At 41.4% G+C, this 12,307-nt stretch overlaps 1 protein-coding gene across 7 annotated transcripts in view; it reads left to right on the top strand.

The window, feature by feature from the left end:
- Positions 1 to 12,307, top strand: part of APP (amyloid beta precursor protein) — a 281,953-nt gene that overhangs the window by 257,012 nt on the left and 12,634 nt on the right. For 4 of the 7 annotated variants that reach the window (XM_047795032.1, XM_047795061.1, XM_047795050.1 and 1 more), the window contains 2 exons: positions 2,295 to 2,348; positions 9,719 to 9,819. In XM_047795032.1, coding sequence (XP_047650988.1) covers positions 2,295 to 2,348; positions 9,719 to 9,819 — 155 coding nt within the window. The remainder of the gene's footprint in view (positions 1 to 2,294; positions 2,349 to 9,718; positions 9,820 to 12,307) is intronic. The other 3 variants (XM_047795068.1, XM_047795041.1, XM_047795023.1) reach the window with 1 other exon arrangement.

Raw genomic sequence — 12,307 nt, 5'->3', positions numbered from 1 at the left:
TGTGACAAAACTGAGGTTCAGCAAGAATGTGGTTTGCCCAAGAGCTCAGAGAAAATAAGTGTTTGCATTAAAATGGATGCTGAGATGGACCACTGAGGCTTCAGCCTGAAATTAAATCTCAGACTCAACTGCTTTCCCCAGGGTTGAATACAGTTTCTAATGATTTAATTACTGATGCAGGTGACCCCTTAAAGTTACTTCTTTTGCTCTGTGAATTTGCTTTGGTTCATTCTTACCTTCGGCTGAAGCACTATTTGGGGCACTTGTCATCAGGAAGTTCTCCAAGTACGATAATTCTCCGGTTAACACATTTTACAAGGGTTAATCCCTCACTATACATGGCTGCAGATGGGGAAAAAATGAAATTTGGAGAAGCACTTTTGTTCAGATCTATCTGGGGGTTGCAAGAAGAAGTGCGTTTTAATCTGCTACATGAATAGAGTACCAGAAATTAGTCACCTTCACAGTAGTTGTTAGAGAATATTTCACGCATAGGCTATTTAATAAGTGCAATTTTATAGTTTTTGAGAGTTTTGAAATGGAGTTAAACATTTTTTTGTTCCTCATTAACCTGAGAAGATAACAGAGTCCCCTGGTGGTTAAGGATCTATGGCTGTCACTGATGTGGTGCAGGTTCGATCCCTGACCAGGGAATTTCTGCATGCTATGGGCATGCCCCCTCCCCCCAATTAGAACATAGCTAATATTACTTCTACTTTAATTATGAAGAAACAGCCTTAGACACGGTCATTGGCCCAAAGTCGCTTGAATTATAAATGTTGGATTTATATGCCTCTGCCCTACCTTCTCCTCTTCATGATAAAGGACCAAACCACCTTTCTCTTTTGATGCATCCAAATGCCCTGGTAGGAGTTCCCATCATGGCGCAGAGGAAACGAATCTGACTAGCATCCACGAGGACACAGGCTCGATCCCTGGCCTTGCTCAGTCAGTTAAGGATCTGGTGTTGCCATGAGCTGTGGTGTAGGTCGCAGACGCAGCTCAGATCCCTGTTGCTGTGGCTGTGGCACAGGCCAGCAGCTACAGCTCCGATTCGACCCCTAGCCTGGGAACCTCCATATGCCATGGGTGCAGCCCTAAAAAGACAAAAAGAAAAAAGAAAAAGAAAGGCCATGGTATTCCCAGAAACATTATTTTCTCATATTTTAAAGACTTGGCTTGCTGCCCCTTTCTTCTCCCTCACTGTTCCTGCCAGCGTGTGGCATTCAAAATCAATTTGGGCTTATAATCCCATCTTTGGATTTGCATTATGCCTGGGCTGTGTGCACCAGAAAGCTGCATGGTCTGTAATGAAATTGCTGACCCAAGTGTTATCCCATCAGGCACACCTTCTCTTACTGTGGACACCTCTGCTCACTTTCTCTTACCCAAGAGGCTTTATCCCTTCCTCCTGGCTTCACTGGCCCCTTGTCCATTATTAATCCTAAAAGCTTTGTTTCTCTCCCTTGCCTGTTTCTTCTAAGACCAGGGTAAGTTCAAGTTAATGTCTGCTGCGAATCAAAAGCACTTTGGAAATACCAGCTCATGGTAAACAACACTGGCACTGTTGTGCTGCCTGCAATGTTTTCTTTGGGTCACACCCAGCATGCTCACTGGAAGAATGGTGAAAGTCGACAAATATGAAAAGAAGTATTCCCACTTCACACATTTCAACTGTACGTCACCTATTAAATAGAAACCAGCTTTGAAACATACAGCGAGGGGAAGAAACTCTCTGGTTTACCTCGTCTACCCTCAAACCAGGAACACATTTGATTCGCTAAATGGCAGATTATGTGGTGAAACTCTTCTCTCACGATAAATTCCTATTTGCATTTCCCTTGGGGTTTAACCGTGTCCTTTTGTAGTTAGTTAACTGCAAAATAAGATAAGATTGTACAGTTGTAAAAGGAGATATCTTTAAGATTTTCCACTGGGTTGGGTATAACGTATTTTATTTCTAATCAAAAGCCAGGAAACTCTCTCTAAACTCGCTGAGAGGAAAACCCACACTCCCCTGCCCCTCTTCTTTGATGTTGCCGAGTATGCTGGTGAGTGCTTTCAAGAGAAAACTAAGGAGTGGGATTGGCACATCAATAAAGATAAGCTTTTTGAAGTGGTACCCCTCCCATCCTTGATGCTCCGGATTAACTCACTGTGGTTCTTTTCTAGCTGCACCTTTTTTAATAACTTGTGTATTGCACATGCTTTGCCCTGCGCTGTGTTCAGGAGCCACGACTTACCATCTCGATTTGTCTTGTTTGCTTTCCGTGTATCTTGCTTCCTGCGCCCAGTTGAGCCTGTTGACGCCCGCCCTGCAGCCGACCGAGGACTGACCACTCGACCAGGTATAACCGGGTTACCCAACCCACCGCCCCTCCGCAGCATGTCGCGCTTGCGCAGACACAGCCCCTTTCTTGCAATTCAGCCTCTCTGAATTGCAAATATGGAGCAATAGGATCTGAAATGACGGTGGAAATCAAACTTTTTTCAAGTCCCCTTTGCTTTTCTTGACACTTCGCTTCTCAAGTTCCTCATTAGGCGATCTGGTTTGTTGGCTTGTTTGTTTGTTTCTTTTTTTTTTTTTCTGAGCATTCCTTTTGCAATCATAAAAGAGAGCCCTTCCAACTTTGAGCATTTTTTTGTTTGTTTTGTTTGTTTGTTTGTTTGTTTGTTTTAATGGAGAGGGTTCTATGCAGCCTGTCTGTCCTCAAAACTGGAGACCTGTACAGATGCAGATTCTGGCCGCATGATCACTGCTCTGAACATCTCACCCTTCCTTTCTTGATTGGTGTCTGGATGGTCCTTTCTGACTGAACCAGGCTCAAACTTCAGTAGCTTCCTCAACTAGACACAACTTCCTAAAGCTATCAGCATTGGAATATCTCTAGAGCTCAGAAACAGTACCACTTGATCTTTGGTGGGTTGTATATACTTACTCTTGATGAGTGGCTGAAGCAAAACAGATGTACGTGCCTAATTTTCCATACAAGCCCTTTATTTTTTATACTATTTAAAATGCCCATGAACACTGACGTGGACACTTTTTTTTTTGTCGTTCCCAAGCAAGAAGAAACGCATTTTTCACCTTTGTTCTGTATTGAGCCTATGTCTCTAACTTAGTTTTAAGCATGATGTCACACACACCAGAAGCACATGCCTGGTGCTGACCCCATGTACAACCTCGACCAACTAATAGGACCCATTGCTTTCAGCGAATCAAAATGGAGTTCCTGCTGTGGCACAACAGGATGAGTGGCATCTCTGCAGTGCCAGGACCCAGGTTCGACCCCCAGCCCAGCACAGTGTTGCTGCAGCTGTGGCCTAGGTCGCAACTGCGGCTGGGATCTGATCCCAGGCCCGGGAATTCCATATGCCTCAGGGCCACCAAAAAGAAAAAATAAATGAATGAATTGGTGTATAATTGACATTTAACACTATGTTTAAAAAAAAAAAAAAAATGGCTGAATTAACAAATCTATGTATTCTGGGGAGATTTTACTCCCAACAGTGCAAACCTACTTATATTTGTTTCCTTCTGTCCCTTGCAGTAATCCCTGGGAACAGGGCGTTAACCTCATTTGAAGAGGTTAACACGTGGAGGTCAACCTTTGCTCCCTGGCTCAGATACAATGCCAAGAGCAGACCCTGCCCCTTTCTGCCAGCACAGGCTCTCTGCCTACACCTGCCTCCAACCACAATCACTGATGGGAAATTCAGAGTCTGTCTTGTGGCATCTTCATGCCTCTGTGCTATAATTAACAGGGCAGCAGGGACAGTGGAGTGACACATCTTGACAGCCAATCTCCTTGATTTTATGAATCTCTTTCTGTAGGGCTTTTCAGAGGAACTTAAATTATAGTAAGTCAGACACTGTTTCAACTCTCCTAATGTCTGCCTTATTGCCAGTGTCACACAAGAGAATTTCAAGGAACCAGCAGTTGACACATCCCCAGCCTGTTCAGCCATGGTGGAGCCCAAGGCTGAGGGTCAGTTCCATTTTCATTGCAACCAAGACCAGCTCAGTTTGGTCCTTTGCCTTGGGCTTTCGGTTCATGGCGCTTCCTACTTTATTTTTAAAGATGCTCTTCATCTTCAAGTATAAAATGTGAATCAGAAGCACTCATTCAGAATTCCCACATGGCTCAGCGGGTTAAAGATCCAGCATTGTCACTGCTGTGGCTCCGGTTATAGCTATGGGGCAACTTCAGTCCCTGGCTGGGGAACTTTCACATGCCACAGGCATGGCCAAAAAAAAAAAGAAGAAGAAGCACTCATTCAACTAATTTTATTAGCTCTATATTGGCACACTGGGCCATTATGCTCCTACTGAAATACCCAGGAAGAGGTAATAGCAATTAAGTTGATTTTTTTAAAAAACATCTAATAGGAAAAGGTCTTTTCCACACCTTCTTAAACAAAAATAATTTGTTTTAAGGGAAGACCTACAGAATAGTTAGAGGTAACATATAGGTGGGAAGAAGCCTTTTCTAAAGTCTTTTTTGTAACAATAACAATATCTCATAAAATCTTCCAGCTGTTTTGGAGGTTGAAAGAAATTAAGTAATAAAGTCCCTGCTTTTGTGGACCACAATTGGTGTATTTAGGAAGATGAGATGGAATTAGAAAAGCAGGGAGGAGTTCCCTTCGTGGTGCAGTGGAAACAAATCCGACTAGGAACCATGAGGTTGTGAGTTCCATCCCTGGCCTCGCTCAGTGGGTTAAGGATCTGGCATTGCTATGACTGTGGCGTAGGCCAGCAGCTGTAGCTCCGAATGGACCCCTAGCCTGGGAACCTCCATATGCCATGAGTGTGCCCCCCCCAAAAAAGGCAGGGAAATTCAGAGCAATGTAAAATGTTGATATTTGTTTGTGATGTGAGCAGATAGAGCAGTAACCAAGGGGTGCATTCATCAGGCTGCTTGCTGGAGATGAGCTTCAAGATCCATTTTGAAAGGTTTTAGGCACATCCATTGACAGGGAAGAGGGGAACAGTTCCATACAAATAAGAGAGTAGCCTGAGCCAAGCTTTCTTTCTTATGCTATTGTTGAACCTTGGGTTCACCCAATAGGAGAGGGGAACTGTTCCATACAAATAAGAGAGTAGCCTGAGCCAAGCTTTCTTTCTTATGCTATTGTTGAACCTTGGGTTCACCCAATAGGAGAGGCTCAGAATGGGAAAGAATGCTCAGAGAAGACGTGAGGAAGATACTAGCCAAGGTATGTCAACGAATAGCTCCATTTGCTGGATGTGTATTAAGACATAACGTGTGCTCTCTATTTTTGTGCTTGTAGTGAGTCTCTTCAGCATTTGGACCACACACCCCCCTATGTTTTCCTAGCATTCATTTTGCTTCTTCATAGTCACACTTCATGAGAGCACACGCTTCAATCCAATGTGCTGAACCTGATCTTGTTAGATTTTCCAAATTTTGAAACCCTCTCCAGGATTGTCTTACCAACATGTCATTCAGCTGATGGCCTTGTTTTTTGAATAATCACTGTTGTCACTCAGAAACCAGTATAAAGAAAGGGCTTTTATATAATCATGTCTGAGAAGAATGAATTCTCCTTGACTTTCATATCTGAAACACCAGGGCATAGGAACTTCCAGAATGTAGAGTGAGGCGGAACACTGGTGATTTCTGGGGATGGTGGCCATCACAGCTACTCCCCTAGGCTTATGTCCAAAGAGAAATAGATGCCAAATGACAGGTTACACCATTTGACCAGAATAAAGAAAAATACAAGCATACCTCACTTTATTGTGCTTCACAGATAGTTGTGTGTTTTACACATTGAAGGTTTGTGGAAACCATGAGATGAGTCTATAGGCACCATTTTTCCAACAGCATTTTCTCTCGTCATGTCTCTGTGTCACGTTTTGGTAATTCTCAAATTATTTCAGACTTCTTTATTATTACGTTATGGTGATCTGTGATCTTTTGATGTTACTCTTATAAAAAGATTATGACTTGCTGAAGGTTTAGATGGTAGCATTTTTTGGCAACAAAGCATTTTTAACTAAGGTACATATATTGTTTTTTAGATATATACTACAGTATAGTGCAAATGTAAATTCCATGTGCACAGGGAGACCAAAAAAAGTATCTGACTCGCTCTATTGCACTGTCACTTTATTGCAATGGTCTGAAACTAAACTCGCAAAAGTCTGGAATATGTCTGTACATAAGCAGGTTTTTCACAGGGTAGAAAGCTTACCCTTTCCACTATAATTTAACCACCCTTCTCCAGTCCTAATAAAGGAAACCAGATCCTTCGTGAAAGGTTTCCTGAAGGTATGCTTCCCTTCTTCAAATGAACCGCAGGCTCTTCCCATTCACCATGACTTAGAGAACTAGAGTCACACCAGAGTTTAGAATGGAATCAACACAATTCAGAAAACACATCTGGTAAACCTGTGAACAAACAATTCGTTTAAAGTTGCAATTATGTAAATCTTCTCATCGCATGTTATTTATGCAGTATCAGCTTATTATCAGCATTTCCCTGTTGCAAGCTTATTCATTTTTTTCCTCTTTTAATGAGATTTGCTTAATGTATAGAAAGACTTTTCAGTGAGTAACTTTACCTGCTGTACAAAAACAAACTATGAACCAATAAGAGCTCTTTCTGTTGAGAGTTTTGCAAACCTTTGAGCTATAATTAATAATCTATTGTTCTGACTTGCTACGTGAATCTGAAATTTTTTTGACTGTCAAATGTACTCTTCAAATCCTTTTGGAAAGAGGGTGAGTTTCTTAAATTTTTAGTTGAGAACTCATTCTTTACCTTTTTAAAATATAATTATTTGGTCCCATAAATTTAAAAGGAAGGACCATTCAAGAGAGCTTTCTTAACAATCTCCGAAACGTAATTTTAAGTATTGCATGGTTAGATCCTAATGACAGGAAAAGGGTAAGATATAAAGAAATCACTCTGGTCTACAAGGACCTCAGATTTAAAAGAGTTTGTAGAAAGATAAAAATATACAACTTGTAAAAAATAAAAGAGCAGTAGTGTCACAGCCCGATAAAAATTTGTGTCTGGAAGATTCGAGGTCTCCAGAATGAAGTGAAACTTAGGAGAAAATTCTAATAATTTTGAAGCAAGAAAATAAATAAGGATAGAGAATCCTACAGCTTTTGGGATGGGTTTGGGGACAGCCCAGTGAGAAGACCAGTTAAAAGGGGGAAAGGAAACTGTCCCACTTTGATGTGCTTCTGTCTTGCATGTGTATATTAAAGAGAATGATCTTTTGTTGAAGGCGTATGAAGCCCAAATAGATCAGGATGAGAAAAAAAAGCACTAGTCCCTTGTATTAGTTATCTATTGCTATGTAATAAATAGCCCCATAACTTAACAACTTAAACCCACAGACATTTAAATTCTTATTATTACTGTAATGCCAAGGCTTTCAAACATGGTTTAGCTGGTGCTTCGGGCTCAGCAGCTCTCAGGAGGTTGCAATCAAGACATCTGCCAAAGCTGCAATCATCTGAGGACTTCAAGTTTGGCTGGGGCTGGTGGGTCCTTTTCCAAGATGGCTTGCGCAGATGGCTGCTGGCAGGAGACCTCAGTTCCTCACCACGTGAACCTTTTTATAGGACTGCTTGAGGGTCCTCACAGCTTGACAGCTAGCTGGCTTTCCCTAGACAAGCTGATTCCAAGAGAGAGACCATGAAGAAAGCTGCCTTTTAGGACCCAGCCTCAGAAATCATATACCATCAGTTTTGCCATATTCTGTTCATTAGAGGCAGGTCCCTATATCCCAGTCTGCGGCCAAGGGAAGGGAATGAAGTCCCACATCTTGAAGGGAGGAGTAGCTACAAACGTGTGGATATATTTTAAAACTGCTACACTTCTCTCTGCAAGTTCAAGTCTCTATGACCCAAATCGTGGGCTCAGAGACCTTGAGGGTGAGATTATAGGGCCTCTCTCCATGACCTTTGAGGACTGTGAAGCACTGGGAAGTGAGTGATAAGAAAACGTAGTTCTGGAATTCCCGTTGTGGCTCAGCGGTAATGAACCGGACTAGTATCCATGAGGATGCGGGTTCGATCCCTGGCCTCATCTAAAGATCTGGCATTGCTGTGGCTGTGGTGTAGGCTGGCAGTTGCAGCTCTGATTCCACCCCTAGCCTGGGAACTTCCATATGCTTCAGGTGCAGCCCTAAGAAGATGGAAGGAAGGAAGGAAGGAAGGAAAAAAATGTAGTTCTCAGAAGAGAAAGAGAAATAGCATCACAGTCTACAAGCCACGTGGAGACTGACATTGATCTTGGGTCTGTTTTTGGATAGGTTATTACCTGAAAGTTTTTTGAGCAGTTGGCTGAGGAATCCCTGCTCTGTCCCAAGCAGCCGTGTGTTCCCTGAGTCTTCTCAAAATTATCCTCTTTTTGTCTAGGCTGTACTGTTAGACTAGCATGTCACAGGCTGTGGACATTGCTTTTCGGTTTTGGCAAGATGTGTGACAAATTTCACAGCACCTTATAGGCAGGACTGTAAGAATGATCGGACCAAATGCAAGAAATGAGGTCCCAAGAGAGTTGAAGGAGCTTTGTAACATGTAGCCCAAGTAAGAGAAGAATTAGCAGGTACCCGATGCCTTTCCTTGGGCATTTGATCTGTTCAAGGCTACGGGTAAGGAAGGTGATATGTAGGTTTGCTCCGTGTTGAACTGTCAAAAATTAGAATTTAGAAGGAAACTGATTTGGCTTAATGTAAGAAAAGCCATTCTAGTAGGCAAAGCTGTCCCAAAACAGAGGCAAACTGATATATTCCTCTCTTCAGGTCGAACTGAATTTGCCTCTGGATGGGAACACCAGAGAAGAAATGATTTTAAAAGGCTTTCTCATCCTAAAATGCTGATTTTTGATATGTAAATACTGTGACCTGGAAAAAGATGTTTACCCTTCTTAACTTTCACTTTCTGTTCTCAACATTACTTTGCATTTTGGTTTTAAGCTTCAAATTATTATCTGAAAAATGGAATTCATTATAACAGTTCTATGTGCTATAAGGATATTACAGCAATTTATAGAGGGAAAAAAGTTAGTAAGTTAGAAAGTCTGTGAGTCCCACAGAAGCATTTTCAAAAATTATGTACTGAAGCTCTTCTGTTCAACAGATGAACCACTTACATTCTGTATCTGTAACTGAATCACTTAACTAAATAAATGACATGATTTGTACAGTGCTTCACTGCATAGATACATGAACATAATTTATTCGTAATTGGAACACAGTCCCAAAGTAGCTGTTTTCTTCTGCTAGGTAATTAATGCTCATTTTTAAAGCCTTTCATTATTTTTTTTCTGAAGGAATGAGAGCACATGGAAAAAGACATATAATAGGCTAAACAGTAAGGCCCCAAACCAAGCCAGCATATTCTAGGAACAAATCATTGCCAGCCTCCCAACTAGCATTTAACTTTTAAAAAAAAAAAAATTATAGCATGCGTGTAAAGGCAGTAGAAGGCTGAAGTTCAGATTTCTTTCATCTTTAATTTCTTCTTGGTTTAAAATAGGCAGTGGTTAAGGATTTAAATACAGGGTGTCGTTTTTCTTGAAGAAAGTCACCAGTCTATTTTTCCTCTAACTTCAGGCCCGGAAGGAGGTTTCTGGTAGGCTTTCTGTGGTGATGTTATTGTGTGTAGATGACACAAATGGACCGTCCTGCATGTTTGGACTGTGGTGTAACACTTATGGTGTCACACAGGTTCCGGGTTGACCAACATCAAGACGGAAGAGATCTCTGAAGTGAAGATGGATGCGGAGTTCCGACACGATTCGGGCTATGAAGTTCATCACCAAAAACTGGTATGTGACAGAATCTGCCTCTCCCTGTCTGTCTGTCTTGCCAAAGGACTCCTGTTCCTATTGGGTTAGAAATCCAATTAGGGATGAGATTAAAACAAAAAAGAAAACACGGGCCCGTAGGATCCTCATGAAAACATGAAGAAAAGAAAAAGAGACTCTTAATATCGTAAGGCCACACAGGGCTTCAAGTGGAATTAATTTGTACTCTAGCAACCGTTTTAATTGGCTTCCAGTGTGTTTTCTAGGAAATCGGGCTTATTATAGGTTTAGGTGAATGATCAAAATTTCAAATAAACACAGCCAAACTACTTGGGTTCGCAGAGCAGCGTTCATGGCCTTTGGCTTAATTGCACTTTTGTAACTCTGCCCCTGGGCTCCTTGTCTCTCCCTCATGCCTTCCTGTCCCCTCCCCACGTTTTAAATTCTCCCGGGGGGAAGGGCTGGCATGTTTGGGACTCTTCTGAGCTAGATGATTCCATATTCCCAGCAGTGATATTCAACCAAAAGCTTGGGCAAGAAACAAAGCAGCTTCTTTTTCAGACAAAAACTCCCCCCCCCCCAAATGTTAAAACTGGAGTAAATAAAAAGCCCCCATCTCCTTTAAGGGAGCTGCAGTAGTTACATAAAATTCTCTTTCAGAAGCTTCAGACCAGTCAATCAACCCTGCATCATGATAGGGTTCCTTCCATCTTAAGAGTAAGCCCAGAAAGTGGCTTAAATTAATAGACAATTTTATTGCATATTCAGTAGTAAACAAAAATGGCAATCAAATTCTGAAAGCAAAATAATACTTGAGACAGACTCTTTCGGGCTCCTTCTTTGTGTGGGTATATGTTTCTCCCTTTCAAAGGAAAACTCTCCAATGTTCATAAATAACATTTACAAACCCAAGTACTAAACTCCAGAAGAAATGCCTATAAAGGAGAGGGTATAGCTTTTTTCACTCTAAACCACTGGCACACATTCAAAACTGATTTGAGATTCAAATTCAGATTTCAACTCCTTTTAATCTTTTGGTAAAACACAGGGGGCTTTTTTTTTTTTTTTTTTTTTTGATTTTTAGAGCTGCACTTGAGGCATTTGGAAGTTTCCAGTCTAGGGATCAAATCGGACCTGCAGCTGCCAGCCTACACCACAGCCACAGCAAGGCAAGATCTGAGCCATATCTGAGACCTACACCACAGCTCATGGCAATGCCGGATCCTTATCCCACTGAGCAAGGCCAAGGATCGAACCCACATTCTCATGGATCCTAGTTGGGTTTCTTACCGCTGAACCACAACGGGAATTCCTACAGGGAGCTTTTTGAAACTTGGTTTCCATTGGCAGGTTAATTCATCATCAATTATTATAGAATCAGGGGCACTCTTGATCTGACTGATGCTGAAGAGGTTAATAAAAATCTGGGGAATCTGCTGATGAGTTGGGAGCTGGTGGGACAGAGAACAGATTAATGCATGGATTTGCGTTTTCTGGTTCCTGTGTCATAAAAGCCCATCTCTGCAATTACACTCTTATAATGCGACAGTGACTAATGGCAGCGGCAGCAATTAAGAGAATCAGCTGCCTCTACTGAACTAGTTGATAAGATAATGTACTATAATTAGTTCAATGAATATTACAAAAATTACAGTATTTTTTTCAAGACATAGGAAGATGTCCAGACTTGTATTCATTTCTGATTATCTCACACTTGTACCATTAGCTAATTAATGATGTGCTTTTTATAAATATGTTGAACTAGCGTATTTGTTGAGAAAGGGAAATAATTATGAACAGTTGCTAATTTTGTGGCAGATATACAATGAGTAAAACTGCTTCAGAAACCTGCTTTATTTGCTGTATTTCATATTGCCCTTCAGATTGCTTAGGATGTTGGTTCTAGCTGTGACAGTCGGTCATTTTACTATCTTGAGATTATATTAAAAGAATTATTGAGGGAGCTATGTTTATGAATTTGTATCACGAAGGTGGTAGATATTCAGTAGTTCTTGGGCCAGATGACCTGGAATAAGATCATCTCCTTACATAACAAGATGATAAAAGTTGCCGTGCACTTTCATAATTCCATTGGAGTAGATAAAGTCAAAAAATAAGGAGTTCCTGTTGTGGCTCAGCAGCTAAGAGGCCAACACGGTATCTGTAAGGATGCAGGGTCAATCCCTGGTCTCACTCAGTGGGTTAAGGATACCCTGTTGCCTCAAGCCTCGGGGTAGATGCAGCTCAGATTCGACCCCTAGCCGGGAAACTTCCATGTGCCGCAGGTGCAGCCGTAAAAAGAAAAGGAAAGAAGGAAAGAAAGAGAAAGACAGACAGACAGACAGACTTGCTTCTGTAAACAGTATGAGAGAATGTAGTGTACTAATTTTATCACTGAATGACTTTCTTTACAGTGTTCTCCACATTCTTTTTATGTAACCCCAATAAACAGCAAGAGTAAAACATCATTTTTACTTGGGTTTCCAGAGACAAAGTAGTAAGAAAGTGT

Source organism: Phacochoerus africanus, chromosome 1 (genome assembly GCF_016906955.1).
Source record: "Phacochoerus africanus isolate WHEZ1 chromosome 1, ROS_Pafr_v1, whole genome shotgun sequence".
NCBI classification, from domain to species: Eukaryota; Metazoa; Chordata; class Mammalia; order Artiodactyla; family Suidae; genus Phacochoerus; species Phacochoerus africanus.
Note: the sequence above shows the minus strand (reverse complement) of the source record. Positions and strands in the feature narration are given on the sequence as shown.